Source organism: Thunnus thynnus, chromosome 4, assembly GCF_963924715.1.
Source record: "Thunnus thynnus chromosome 4, fThuThy2.1, whole genome shotgun sequence".
Lineage (NCBI taxonomy): Eukaryota > Metazoa > Chordata > Actinopteri > Scombriformes > Scombridae > Thunnus > Thunnus thynnus.
In genome coordinates this window covers 18,933,980-18,948,713 of record NC_089520.1, presented here as the reverse complement: position 1 = coordinate 18,948,713, position 14,734 = coordinate 18,933,980, and the positions used below count along the sequence as shown (strand labels likewise).

Below are 14,734 nucleotides of genomic sequence, written 5' to 3'. Positions count from 1 at the left end.
CACGGGCCTCTGCCTGTATGACATTTCCCAAGCAGCTGGGGTGAGAGTTCACAGCCAGACAACGAGGCTGAGAGAGCGACAAGAAGGTAAAGAAACGCTGGAGGACCGGAGAGGAAAGGTGCGCCTGCCTGACAGACGCGAGGAGGGGCGAAAAAACCCATAGACGCAGGGAGGAAGAGCATCTCTACTGCTACATACACAACAAATACTGTGTGAATATGCACCTCTGTGGTTTTGGAGAGCAACACAGTCTTATTTAATGCTTTCTTTACCCTTGTATTATTAAAGAATAGTTTCTTTTTTTTTCTGTAATCATTCCTCCTGTTCATAATGACCCCCCTTCTGAGCAAAAGTCTATTTAAAGTCTATTTGAAGATAATATGAAGCAAATCAACTCAGTGTCTTTTAACATTAATGTCTTTTTAGTGCTAAATTCCCTCTTTTTGTTACAATCCTCCCACAGCAGCTGAACAGAAAACTGTCTTTCGAGCAGTGGTGGAAAGTAACCAAGCGCCTTTACTCAAGTACGATACTTAAGTACAAATTTATTGTACTTTGTACCTGTTGTACATGTACTTTGCTTGAGTATTTACATTTTATGCTACTTTATACTTCCACTCCACTACATTTTAGAGGGAAATATTGTACTTTTTACTTCACTATATTTATTTGACAGCTTTAGTTACTTTTCAGAAGAAGATTTTACGTAAACTAATATGTTTTAATATTCTAATTGTTGTTTAAATTGTCTGCTCTTTTTTCATTCAAATTTGTTATGGGCTTTGTGTGAAAGGTGCTATATAAATAAAGTGTATTATTACTATAATGAAAAAACATGATACATGTATATAATATGATGCAGTACTGTTACTATTAATCTACCCAAAGTGTCTAAAATTGGCTCCACATTGATAAACTACAAACAACAATATAATATACTATAATAATGTAACACTCTAAACATATAACACATATTACACAACAATATAACACTCTGCATATTGACTTTTAATACTTCAAGTACATTTTGCTGATAATATGTCTGTAGTTTTACCAAAGTAAAATTCTGAATTTAGGACTTTTACTTGTATTGGAGTATTTTTTAGATGACAGTGTTTTTACTGTTACTTAAGTGTAGGATCTGAATACTTCTTCCACCACTGCCGTCGAGACACAAAGAGGGAAATTTTTACCCAAAAGACTAACTGTGGAAGATATCCACTTTATTTGACTAACTTAGACAGCTCAAGCCTCATATTATCTTCACATAAACTTTCAAATACATTTTTGCATAGAAGGAGGACTGTGGATTTTATTACTGATCACTTCATTGCTTACATTGGATGCACATTTGGGGAGGAAATTCTAATAGTCGGTAGGAAAAGGAGGTAATGATTGCAGCAAGCAAAACCTGCTTCACTGTTTATTTAGGCACTTGACTATTGTTTCAGGGCAGTTCCTGAGACACAGCTTGCTCTGGTTAAGGTCAGGGTAAGGGGCTTGGGAATGCACAAGTATAGAAAGTGTGTGTGTGTGTGTGTGTGTGTGTGTTTCACAGTCTGAATGCACAGTCAAAATTAACGTATCACCAAAAACAACTAGCTTGATGCTTGTCAATTGACCCAAAGTTCTCCTCTCTTAACAGGTCAATACTGAAAACTCCAAAAGCCACAAAACAACCAATCAAACCTCCAAACAGCTTGGAGATCTTGGGAGTCCCAATTGTCCTCTTATTGCAAGAATTACAATACATATGTCATGAATCAACACCAGTATACTTCTTTACTGCCATCTTTCATCCTTCACTCGGTCTCATTAAAACACAATCCAGTGTTTTAAAATAAACATACTATTAACCCATAATCTTTTCAACATGGAACCAGAGAGGAGGAACCAAACTAGGAACTTTTTATTCAGTAGTTTGCTCATGATCTTCGACCACATCCAGAAACCTTTGCTGGTCTCTAGTACTCGCAAACACAAGTGGTCTGTGTCATGTAACATATTATCTTATTTTGTACAATCTGTAAGCAGGTCTGTTGTTAAAAAAGATCATGGTAATAGAAATTACATCCGTAGTCAACTCTTGATTGTATCATAGCCATACAAAACATTTTCTTGCAAATAACATAAAGAAACATGTTTTCTATTCAAGTTTTTACAGGCTTAAATTTTAGAACTGTAGAATAACCAAATATGTTTTGATCTAGTAAGCCACCTAATTAGGTTACTGAGATATGGCTTCTTCTTTCGTTGCAGCATTGCAAGTAAATAAGATAGCTGGTTTGAGCAAGTTTTCTATTTGAGGCTTAAAAAGTACATTAAGTCTTGCCCAGCTGTAGTGAGAGTCTGTTGTCCACAAGCCATGTACTTAATTCAACATTTTTCTATGTCAAAGACATATTCTGAACTAGCTAACATATCTAAATCATCAGCATACAGACAAAAGCTCACACTCAGCTGCAGATTTCATATCATTTACATATATCAGGAAGAGTAAGGGTTCTAAGATTGATCCCTGTGGAACGGCCATATCCTTATATTTGTATCCCAAATATATAAACACTTGGCATTTAATGACATTTTAACATCTCTCCCAATTATGAAATGGATCAGAGATATATACATTACATTGCAACATGTACCATGACTTTGATTGGCCAGACATTTGAAAGATCCCTTTTTACAGGACGTACTATTTCATAATCCTGTTGAGGTCCTTCTGAGAACTGACCCTATGTCTTAGAAACTTTATTCCATAGGTTTTACCCAAAGCAACACCTGTTCACACTGTCCCACCTCAACACTCTCAAAGTCCTCAGTCTCTGACAAGATTTTTTTTTTTTTTTTTTTTTTTTTTTTACAAAATTGGAAATAGAAAAGCAATTGTGCAAACCATTGGTTGAATCCACTAACAGATCATTCATGTTCTAAAAACAGACAATATTCCTTCATTTGAAAACAATGTTTGATTTACCACTTAGACAGTAAGAGTTACTGTGTGTATGAATAGAAACACCAGTTACCACAGTGTGCAGTATTGTTGCAGTATTTTTGGTTATGTCTGGCCTGCACAACCTGTTTATCCTCTGCTGTCCAATTGTTGTTATGTACATGATCTGCATAAATAAATATAAAGGCAGAAATGTAATGTTAGGATGAGGCACTATCCTTTGATTTATCTTATTTTTACTGTTTTAGTTCCACTGTCCAGTTGGTGAAATTTTGAAATACACAGTTTTACATCAGGTGCTGGGTTTCACGCATGCACACATACTACAGTGGTGATTGTGGCAGTTAGCTTGTATAAAACAGGTGTTTGTCATGTGTGAGCTGTATGTAGTAGCTATAGCAACATGCTGGCATGCCTGCTACCTGGCCATTCATTTCCTCTTATAGCCTACAAGAGAGGGTGTATTTAATTAGACTCTCTAAAACACTGAGACACGTCCCTGGAATATCCACTCTGTAATTTAAGCTAAGTTACTACAATACTGCATAGCGAAGTTTTCACTTTGTAATTTTAAAAAGAGATTTTTTTTTTGGCATTCAAATTCAAATGTACTTCATTGGCATGATCATAGTCAAATTCAGTAGGCCTATTGAAAAAAAGAGGTTGCACTAAGTTTGAAATTTACAGTATTTATGGTAATTGTGAATGTAAGAAAAAAGACAATTAGTTTACACTACAGACACTATACAAAATACATTATAACAGGCCGATATAAAACTATGTAGGCCTACTGTTGGCATTCATGTACAACATAACCTTAACATGTCAAAGATTTTGTGTGTGTGTGTGTGGCATTTTTGCCTTTATTGGACTAAATGAATTTAATAGTTGTTTTTTTTTGGGGGGGGGGGGGGGGGGGTCCCCCCCCCCTTTGGCTTTATTGGACAGCTTATTCCATATCAAAGCCACACGGCTGTATGCCAACTAAAACAAATCTTTTGTTAAAATTACAAGGTGGTCACATTTTACTAAGCTGAAACATGTTTCAGTTTTTCAAGAAACCCAGCAGGGTGAAGTGAACTATCTCGACGGGTTTGTCATCTTTGCTTCCTTCTTCGTCACGTCTCCAGCTGTGTGTGTTTTATAAGCGACATGAAATATGTAATAACTGGCTGAACAGGAAGCAAGGAGACGTCAGCTTATGTAGTTTTTTTCTGACCTTTGGACCACGACAGCGTTATACAACATTTTAAAGTAGCTACCAAAAAACTCCACCGTCTCGGTTCTTGTCCTGGCGACCAATCGTTGCTAGGCACGCTGCTACGTCACTGCGTTCGGATGCGTGCTGCGGCCATTGACTGTGTGTAAACCAAACAGGGAGTGTCTGCGGAGCGTTTTACTGACCGCTCCGATAAGACAGCCCTGCCCATCAAATACACTTCTATCACAATACAACAGCATGCCTGGTTGAGGAGTCTCCTGTAGCTTAAATCCTACATACATACTGTAACGTTACACTGGAGCTGACAGCAGAGTGAGAGGTAAGTGAGGCGTTTCAGCTAATAACGTATCTAAAATAATGACGGTGAAATCACCTTTATTGTAAACTTTGCACTACTGAGACTTTGACCTTTGGCCTTGTAGTGCCTGTGTGATTCCCACGATAACTGTGCTAGACTGTCTTCCAACACATTAAACGAAGAAAATACAGATTAGCTTAAAATTAGCATGTTTTCTTGTTGTGTTACAGCAAATTTGATCGTTTTTACTAGGTAGATCAGACCACCAGTGGTATTTGACTGTAAAGTTCTGTCAAGGAACCATGAATCTACCTGTCAGCAGTTTTCTAAAGCATAGCATTTTAAATATTTTGATGAATTTTATACCTTTCTTAGCCTACAGCCGCTGGTTGTCATTCGTTTCAAAACTTATATTGTCACTGATATTTTTCTAGTCGAGTGTGCAGCACTTTCAACTGAATTTCTATTCAATACCAACTCAAAAAGACTGAAGTAAACGTTAACTGTCCTAAAATATCTTCTGTCTCATATAGTTCAGACAATATAATAGACACAGTAGCTAGCAAGCTGTAAACACATTAGCACATTCAAAAGTTACATGGTTGAATCTGTAAGTAAACCGTTGCATATTTACACTTCCAGCAAATATGGAGCAACATTTTTCAGAAGACCTAATAAATGTATGTCCAATATTCATTCCCCTAGCTCTGTTTTTTTGGGGTTGCCACTGGTTAGAGAAATTTCTGGCTCTTAAAGTAATAATCTCTTAGATTGTTAAGTCACTATCTATCGTCGAATGAGTAAAATAGTGATTGAGCCTGTGGCCCACTGTTGAAAGCCCTCGCATTTGTAGTATAATGAGTATTACAAACTGGGTGTCAGTGGCGACGTTCCCGGGAAAAATCTCAAGCAGCGCACAGTTAGTGACGTGTTTTCCATCACCCAGCAGTGGTTGGTCAATCAGAGAGGGTAGGCCAAGCTAACACAACAGACTCGCTCCTCAACTCACCTGTGTGTGAAGGTGAACTGTTTTTTCCGGTCTCTGCTAGCGTTTCAAGTAGAGCCTGACTGATATATCGGTCAGCCGATATTGGCCTATCACAGCTATATCGGTATCGGTGTATATGTTGTCCGATATGTGCTGATAAATTTTTTTAAAATTTATCTAATATTGGTATTGGCATCGGCCCCAAAAATCCAGTATTGGTCGGGACCTAGTTGCCAGTAAATGGTTACTGATGTCACACAGGCAACACTCTGATTCTTGAAAAGGTTGTATATCAACAATTACACATGTATCTGTCATATAATAATTTCTTTGATGTTTACCAGCCTGGTTTTAGAGTTAACCACAGTACAGAAACTGCCCTGGTCAGAGTTGTGAATGATCTTAAAATTAGCTCTGACAACCACAAAGTTACTGTCTTAGTACTTCTCAACCTCAGTGCAGCCTTTAATACGGTTGACCATGTGATACTTCTTAAGCGCCTTGAACACTGTTTAGGCCTTAGAGGCACTGTTCTTAACTTGTTTTCCTCTTACCTTACTGGTAGGTCTTTTTCTGTTGCTGTTGGTAACTCTGAATCAGATGTAGTCAGCGTTCCATATGGAGTCCCTCAAGGGTCAATTCTTGGCCCTCTACTGTTTAATTTGTATATGCTCCCACTTGGGTCCATCATTCAACAATACAACATATCATATCAGTCCTAAGCTGACGACACACAGTTATACATATCTCTTTCTGCCAACAACCTTAACCCAGTGAATGATCTCATCCAGTGCATTACTGAAGTTAAATACTGGATGGCCCTAAAATTTCTTGCAGTTAAATGAAGACAAAACGGAGATTCTTTTAGCAGGTCCGAAGGCTTTGAGGCACCAGATAAACTCTTTGTTAACTCCCCTGTCAGTAAAACCCCGTGATCATGTCAAAAACTTGGGTGTGATCTTGGATGCTGATCTTAACTTTCAGAAGCACATTTCCAGTGTCTCTAAGACTGCTTTTTATCATCTTAGAAATATATCCAAAGTAAGATCTTTCCTGTCACAGTCTGATTCTGAAAAGTTGGTTCACGCATTCATTTCCAGTCGATTAGACTATTGTAATGGACTCTTTGCTGGACTGGCAAAGCAAACATTTAATAAACTCCAGCTTATCCAGAATGCTGCAGCCAGAGTATTAACCAAAACCAGAGGGTGTGAACACATCACTCCTGTTTTAATTTCTCTTCACTGGCTCCCAGTAAAGCAAAGAATTGATTTTAAAATACATTTTTAAAGCTATGAACGGCCTAGCTCCCACCTACGTTGTTGACATGCTCTCTGAATACACGCCAGATAGACCCTTGAGATCATCAAATAAAGGTCTCCTCACCATACCTGGAATAAATACTAAATCAGCTCATGGTGCCTTCAGCCATTATGGTCCTACTCTTTGGAATTCTCTACCACATGAGCTCAGGTCTGTTACAACAGTGTCTTCCTTTAAAAGCAGACTAAAAACATATCTTTTTCACAAGCTTTTAGTTAGGTTAATGGGTGAAACTTTCTTTTTTTATTTATTTATACTGTCTTATATGTTTTATTTATGTAACATCTTATTTTATGTTTTATCTTATTTGTTTTATATATGTAATGTTAATGTAATATATTTGTTATGTATGATCTTTACTTGTTTTTAAGCACATTGAGTTGACGCTTGCCATATGAAATGTGCTATATAAATAAATTTGACTTGACTTGACTTGACTCTGGGAGGTGAGGTCCAAAAATACACCTTCAATTACCGCTTATCATCACAGGTACCGCCAAAGAGAACACAATGGAGATCTTCGAGATTGTTACTTTAAGTTGCTAAATGCTCTGCTATGTTCACCTTATAACTTGATAGCTGTTTGGTGCTGCACATGCAGCGTACACTGGGTTTATCAGAGATTTTTTTTTTAAAAAAACAGCTGTGTCTGGAAACAATGCTGATGAGAGCCATGAGAGTGAACAAAACAGTAAAGTTGTTGGCCAGAAATCCAAAACAATATGCTGAAAGAAGCTAAAAATCTGTGCAGAGATGAGGGAAACTGCAGAGTTGGGTGTTAATTCTCTGTGAAGTCATCAAAACAAATGACCTCTTTTCACATACACATAGTCATTTGATCCATTGTTAGTACAGAATTATTGATTAGAGCAGCTTTAAATTAGAACATTTTTTTTTGGTATTCTGAAGTTGAAAAATAATCTTGTACAGTATGTAATGAAGGCACTAAATAAACCCAAATATATCTTTCATAGTTCTATGGTAAAAATTTTGTTACTTATCGATCTACATATAAGCTGATATCGATGTACTGGCGATAAGCTAATATTGCCCAAGCCAAGTTATCTATCTCTAATGTCAAACAAGTTTCAAGTAAGTTTGGAAGTTGATCTTCCTAAACAGAAATGAATGTAAATGATAAGTTGTGTCAATAATAAAAGACCTATGATACTCTGAAAACCATGACCAACATATATAATCAGTCGGTAGCCAGTTTATTAGGTTCACTCATCGTGTTATACTGAAAGGTGTTTCTAATATTTCTAATACAAACCATTTTTGTCTTTTAACAAAATGAGCCTAACTTACTTTAGATTTAAACCAGGCACCATTTGATAAAAATAATTATTATAACCAAACAAGCACTGATGCCTTGGCACAAGTTAAACAGTGATGTCATGTGCTGCTCTCATCCCAGAACATGTGGCTGCCTATGCTTGGAATGACCGCCCTGCCACATCTGGGAGGGCTCTATGGTGGTTACGTAACACGCAAAGAGGTGAAGACCTGGTACACAACCCTTCAGAAACCATCATGGAGGCCACCGAATGCAGCGTTCCCAATAGCGTGGACCTGTCTGTACACAGGCATGGGGTAAGCATCGTTGTAAGCATCAGTTTCTTCACTGTGATGCATTCTCCCTTTTTTTTTAATTGTTATTTTAAATCTTGTCATGCAGGTATGGCTCCTACCTGGTGTGGAAAGAGCTTGGAGGTTTCACTGAGGATGCACTGGTGCCACTGGGACTTTATGGGCTACAGCTGGCTCTGAACTGGGCCTGGACTCCTATCTTCTTTGGTGCACACAAGCTGAAATTGGTACGTTAAACACATACATGTAATCATTTCTTTTAACTGGGAGACTAGTGAGAAATATAATGCAAGGTGTAGCAAGTATGACAGCTCAACTTCCTCTGTCTCCCCTGTTTAGGCACTCATCGAGATAGTTTTTCTCACTGGGACCGTCGGAGCCACCATGTTGTCTTGGTATCCCATCAGCCGCACAGCCACCCTGCTCCTGGCGCCCTACCTGTCTTGGCTGTGCCTCGCCACCAGCCTCAACTACTGCATATGGAGAGACAACCCCGAGGAAAAAGAAGAGTAGGACTTCTGTATCCTGTGAACAAACTATTTGAAAATGTGGTTCATTAAGGATTACTGACAAACAATTTTGTTCATCAGATTTTATACGAACCATTATGAATTTGAATGTGTTAAAATTATTCTTGTGTTTATAAAATTTCAGCTCAGCTTCAAAGTCTAGTTTTGGTTTTAGAGCCCTGACTGTAGGGTTGATATTACTTTACTGGCTTGTCAAAGACCAATCAATATCTGATAATACTTTGTTGGCCAGTATGCAAAAACTGTTTCAAATACTGCTTGAGGTAATTTAGAAATAGTGTTGTCATTGTTTGTCCAGCTGCCATTTTCTTACAGTCCTCTGCAGCACCTGAGTCGGCAGCATATTACACCTGGGCAGGTGTTGTTACTCCATCTTAAACCTCTTAAAAATATGATCCAGTGTAGTAAAAATCCAATATTGATATAAAACTGCACTTATTTGTTTTTTAATGAAGAATCTGCCATCTGTGCATTTACCATGAATGGAGTCTTGTCTTGTTGTTAATGTCATTGCTCTATTAAAATAAAGATTTCTATCCAATTTACCATTTCAACGGGTATCTTAAACACAGCATGACTTTCTTCATAGTTTGAATGATGTAGAGTCATAGGTCTGATATAAAGGGATAACTTTGTCTGTTAGGTGAAAAAAAATATGAAAAATGTTGCATTAAATGTTTTAGCAAATATACAATTGTTCATTTTCCTGGTAAAATCTGCACAATCCACTTAATGTATTAATATAAAGTTTTTTAGAAATGTTTCATGTATCTGGATCTGAATCAAAAATACACATTGCATAGTAACAGAAAATCATAAGATTCAGATTTTTTCATCAGAGAGAATTTCTTACAGTCAAAAATACTTAAAAAATTAATGAGAATGCATCACTTGTTCCTTGGCTTAATTTTTCACCAAATTCAAATAAAATCTGTTGACACATTTTTGAGACTTCGTAACCAACAACAGATATAATAACAAAACCTTCTTGGTGGAGGTGAATATTATCTTGCAGTTTTCTAAAATTATGTCTGTTTAAAGTCTTATTTCCTTTTCCCTCGCTCTTCTTTTTCTTTTGTGTCTTGTCATCACCTCCAAAGCTTAAGGCTATATACAATTAACATCTGCAGATTTAAAAAAAGTTTGTTAAGCCCACCATAACAACTCATAAAGACAACAGAGAACAGCCCATAAAGATACCAATAATAAGCTTTATTTCTATACATGCAACGGGAAAAGAAAAGAAAAGTGTAAAAAAAAAAAACATTTATTTTTCAGGAGCCTTCTCTGGACCGTCTTCTGGTGATTTGGAGGAGAATCTCTTCATTAACGTCTTCCACAACCCCTTTTTTTCCTCGTCCATATGTTGCATACTGCCTGTAACATTAAAAGACAGGAGAGAATCGAAGTTAGGACCTCTTCATTTTACAAGTTAACTGTGACAAAGGTGTGTTTAACAAATAGCTACATGTGATTATTGTGGGTTTTTACCTGTCAAAAGCAATTTGCACTCTTCCACTGTAACTCCAGTAAAGCTTGTGTCTCTTACACGAGGAAACTGTGACCAGAAACACACAACAGGATTTATTTAATATGTGAGTGAACACAATGTTTAGTGGAGTCGTTTTTCATTTTCTGCACATTTTCCCTGTTTAAAAGGTGAAGGGAAAACTGACATTTCAACATACAGTAACGTGACAAATTACCAGTTGTCATCATAGTTTCCGTTATGAATGAATGTGGTTGTAATAATTCAGACTTTGTGCAAATAATCGTCCCCTTGGCAAACATTAATCTGGTGTGCTCTTCAAGTCCAAAGATAATGAGACCTTTGTGCTGACTATAAAATGTTTTATTATCCTCATGATAGAATAAATAATAAAAAAGCAACAGCCAAAAGTCTCCCTTACAGTCTCGACAGGATGGAGAAGTTATTCCTTCAGCTGATACGTTTCATGGAGGTGATGTGTAATTGATTTCTCTTTCATATGTTGCATTTAATGAACGACTGATCAAATAGTCATCAATTTAAATGGCTCTACATGCACAGGAGCACTTACTCTTTGTCTGTAGAAGTTTCCATTAATGCGAGCCAAACTTTCGTACATCTGGTCACACTTCTCTGGATCTGAGATCTGGTGGGAAGGATTTAGACAAATGTAAGATGTTTAGTCACAATTTGTCGTTTAGAACAACGTGAGCACTCGTACAAGCCCAAAGACCTCTCATTCCCCTTTCTTTTCCCCAAATAACACATCTGATATTTTACAACTGATGCCATTTTTTAGATGGTAAAACAGCAAACTCTAAAAGTTCAAATTCATAGAGGGAATAATACAGCAACAGATGAATAAAATGTGAGATGTCATCATGAGAAAACCATAAATAGACATTTTGACTCGACTTCATGATGATTGACTTTATTATGTGATCATCTTTGAAAGACAATTAGTTTTTAGGAGCAGACAAACATGTTGAACTTCAATGTACAATGTTGAATTTATAATGAAAGATATTTTGTTTTAACACAAAATGTAAATAGTTTTATACCACATACACAACAACACTGAAGCTTACATATTGGAAGTCAATCATCAGGCATATCCCTCTAAAAACCAGTAGTGGAAGATATATTTAGATTTAGATCTTGTACCAATATAAAATATCTACTTTAAAAGTAATGTCCTGCATTCACAATTTTACTGAAGTGAAAATAGAGCTGCAAAGATCAGTCAATTAATCGATCAGTCGACCAACAGACAACTAGTAGCAACTAGTACTAACTACAACTACTCTGATAAATTAATCTTGAAGTCCTTTTTTTACAATTAAAGATTTTCAAATGTGAGGATTTTCTTTTGCTTTTCAGTGTCCTACATTATAGTAAACAGATTCTGTTTTTTTGATTTGATTTTGGATTGTGGGTCAGAAAACACAACACCTACAGCTGTAAAATGCAATGAACATTTTGTCACTTTTGTTGTTAGTGGTGTTTTGTAGCACAGATGCTAAATTTCTTACTCTAGAAAATATCGGCAGATTATTCAATAATGAATACTTAAAATTAAAAGCAAATAAGTATAATCAGCGTCTATTATCAGAATCAAAAGTACAGTTTTTATGTTATATTAATTAGATTTTAGAAAATTCATCAAACGTTTTAGAGAAAATTTCTAATCTGAAAAGCAACTAGTAACTATAGCTGTTAAATAAATGCAGTAGAGTAAAAAGTTCATTTCCATGACATGTAGTGAGTGAGATAAGTGTCCAGTAGCATAAAATTGACCTATCCAAGGAGTACAAGTACCTCAAAATTATGCTTGAGTACATGCTTGAGTAAATGTACCACTTACACAACAGTGTTTACATGATGAAAGCTCTGCCTCTAACTGGTTAAATCAACTCATGCTATTGATCTACTAGCAGCTACAAACAGAGCTATTTATCTGTTAACATTAGTCTCTACAGCTGCATCAAGGGGCTTTAAGGGCATCAATCAGCGGTCAGGGCAAGCAAGGTCGCCCGCTGTTAGCAGCTGCGTCCCCGGCTGTCCTACCAGTTATCCCCCCTTAGCTTAGCTCGGTGAGGTGACCGTCATGTCTGGGCCACAATAAACAGTTACCTGCGTGTTTTCACCCTCACGGAAGGCAGATGCTACTCTCTGCCGCAGAAACACCCCCAAATCTTGGCCTTTCTTGGCCTCGTCTCGGGGCCATTCCTCACACAGCTTCAGGAACCGACGGTACCGAGTAGCAGACATTTTCGGACCATACGTAACGCTAATTAATCGCGTTGAGTTAAAGGACGTCTTGAAGTTTGAGCTTTATCGCGCACCGTACTTGTGTCTCTTCTAAATTCTTCCTCCTTCCTGTCCGTCCGTTGCCCTCGTTACCGCTGCTGCCGTTACACCAGCCGTGAGCACGATGAGTGGACCAAACGGCAAAAAGGACTCTGTTGGGACGGGAGGTGTGATGGAGTGGATCAGCTCGGCTTGTCGGTTTGCAACAGACAGAAACGACTTCAGAAGGTGAGTTAATGTCATAATTTAACGTGTGATGTGTTTTAAAACTGCGTGCTCGTTAGCCTGTTAGCTAACATTAGCACAGTCAGTGTGCGTCAGACTGTCCTTGCCTCGTCCAGTCCCTCTCCGGTTTCTGGACCACACAGCTAAAACTATTCACGTTAGTTGATTAAACGAATCGTCTAAACATTATTTTGCAGCTATTTAGTGTTTTGAGTGTTAAGATTTTCTTGAAGTTGGGACATTTTCTGATTCCAGCTTCTCAAATGTGAGGAATTTGTCATTTTCTCTGTTAAAAATGATTGTAAATTAAATGTCTGTGGGTTTTCATCTGCTGGTCATTTTCTTAATTAGAACAAGACATTTTTTTAAATGTCTCATTTTGTCCGACCAACAGTCCAAAACCTCCAAAGGTTTTCAGTTCAGATATTGACAGATATTCAGATAGAACAAGACATTTCAAGTCACCTTGGACTTAAGTTTGTGAAAATTTAAGGGAAGATTTGTTGAGGAGCCATCACCACTAAGACACTATATCCACTGTAGAGCTGCAACTAACAATAACTTTCATCATTGGTTAATCTGTTGATTATTTTCACGATTAATTGATTAGTTGTTTGGTCCATAAAATGTCTGAAAATTGTGATAGATGTCGATAACTCTTCCCAAAGCCCAAAATGACGTCCTCAGCTGTTTAGTTTTATCCTGACCAACAGTCCTTAACCCAAAGATATTCAGTTTACTATCATAGAAGACTAAAACCAGAAAATATTCACATTTGAGAAGCTGAAAATGACTCAAAACCATCAATTATCAAAATAGTCGCCGATTAATTTAATAGTAGGCAACTAATTGATTATTCGACTAATTGTTGTGGCTCTGATCCACTGACACGATGGGGGCGTTAAGGTGTGCCTACGTGATCATGTAGCCCTGTCTTGAAGAGGATCCCTGTGTCAAAACCTGTTTTCAAGACCTACACACACACCCGAGACAATCAGTATCACAGTGCAGAAGAACTGCATCCATCAATGAATTCAAAAGTAAAACACAATAAACATTAATTACACATCAACATAACATATTCTACCAGGTAATATAGTACTATCTAGCAGCTGTTAGCTCTTACCTTACAGGCAGGAAGATTTGACTCAACAAACTTGAAGGAGGCAGTGTGATTCCTTCTATGGCAGCAGCACTTGAATCTATAAAGTTTTAAGTTTATTAAACTGGCTCTGTTAGAATAGATCGTCCTTTGTGACTCACTCACATTTCAAATGTTTTTCTCTCTTTTTTTTCAGGAATCTTCTGGTCAACTTGGGTTTGTTTGCAGCCGGTGTTTGGGTTGCGAGAAATCTCTCTGATTTTGACCTGATGTCTCCTCAGCCAGTGACATAACCTGGTTCAAACCAGGATGACGGTGAGGGTCATAGTTTATAATTTAGTTTATGATCATTTGTGCAAATTCCCTGTTTTCAGTTACAATTGAAGTGCTGTTGATGCTGGCCATGGCCAAAATGGCATATTACTTGCAGAAATATGTACATATTTGTAATTCATATAATCTTTCTGTTTCTTTTTAGGTGTCTTGGACCAACAACGAAGAAACAAGGGACACGAATAAAATAATCATGAAACTTTTATATTACTAGTTTGAAAACAAATCATCTTGTTGACCTGAATTCACTTTCCTGTAGAAATGTTTGTTTTCATGTCATTGTAGGAGGCCTGAAAACAAGTTATTACATTCAATCAGTGTCTCTGTTTTGTTGTCTTTGACTCAGCTTTTGATTTTGTGTTTTTAATTTA

At 37.2% G+C, this 14,734-nt stretch overlaps 3 protein-coding genes and 1 long non-coding RNA gene across 4 annotated transcripts in view; 3 read left to right on the top strand and 1 right to left on the bottom strand.

The window, feature by feature from the left end:
- The window catches only part of LOC137181473 (uncharacterized), a 54,232-nt gene extending 51,378 nt beyond the window's left edge, over positions 1–2,854 (top strand). Inside the window, exon 4 of the long non-coding RNA XR_010928153.1 lies at positions 1–2,854. This is a non-coding gene — a long non-coding RNA (uncharacterized lncRNA).
- A 1,438-nt stretch (positions 2,855–4,292) lies between these two features.
- Positions 4,293–9,449, top strand: tspo (translocator protein). Its single transcript, XM_067587197.1, has 4 exons — positions 4,293–4,494; positions 8,202–8,377; positions 8,463–8,601; positions 8,714–9,449. The coding sequence occupies exons 2-4, from the start codon at positions 8,205–8,207 to the stop codon at positions 8,885–8,887; spliced, it is 486 nt and encodes a 161-aa protein (XP_067443298.1). The 5' UTR covers positions 4,293–4,494; positions 8,202–8,204; the 3' UTR covers positions 8,888–9,449.
- A 646-nt stretch (positions 9,450–10,095) lies between these two features.
- On the bottom strand, positions 10,096–12,723 carry uqcc2 (ubiquinol-cytochrome c reductase complex assembly factor 2). The gene is made up of 4 exons (XM_067587198.1): positions 12,527–12,723; positions 10,965–11,039; positions 10,396–10,462; positions 10,096–10,281 (listed from the first exon to the last, which is right to left on the bottom strand). The coding sequence occupies exons 1-4, from the start codon at positions 12,662–12,664 to the stop codon at positions 10,172–10,174; spliced, it is 390 nt and encodes a 129-aa protein (XP_067443299.1). The 5' UTR covers positions 12,665–12,723; the 3' UTR covers positions 10,096–10,171.
- A 29-nt stretch (positions 12,724–12,752) lies between these two features.
- Positions 12,753–14,677, top strand: tomm6 (translocase of outer mitochondrial membrane 6 homolog (yeast)). The gene is made up of 3 exons (XM_067587199.1): positions 12,753–12,931; positions 14,227–14,345; positions 14,509–14,677. Exons 1-2 carry the CDS (start codon positions 12,828–12,830, stop codon positions 14,321–14,323), a joined length of 201 nt encoding a protein of 66 aa, XP_067443300.1. The 5' UTR covers positions 12,753–12,827; the 3' UTR covers positions 14,324–14,345; positions 14,509–14,677.
- The last annotated feature ends 57 nt before the right edge of the window (positions 14,678–14,734 follow it).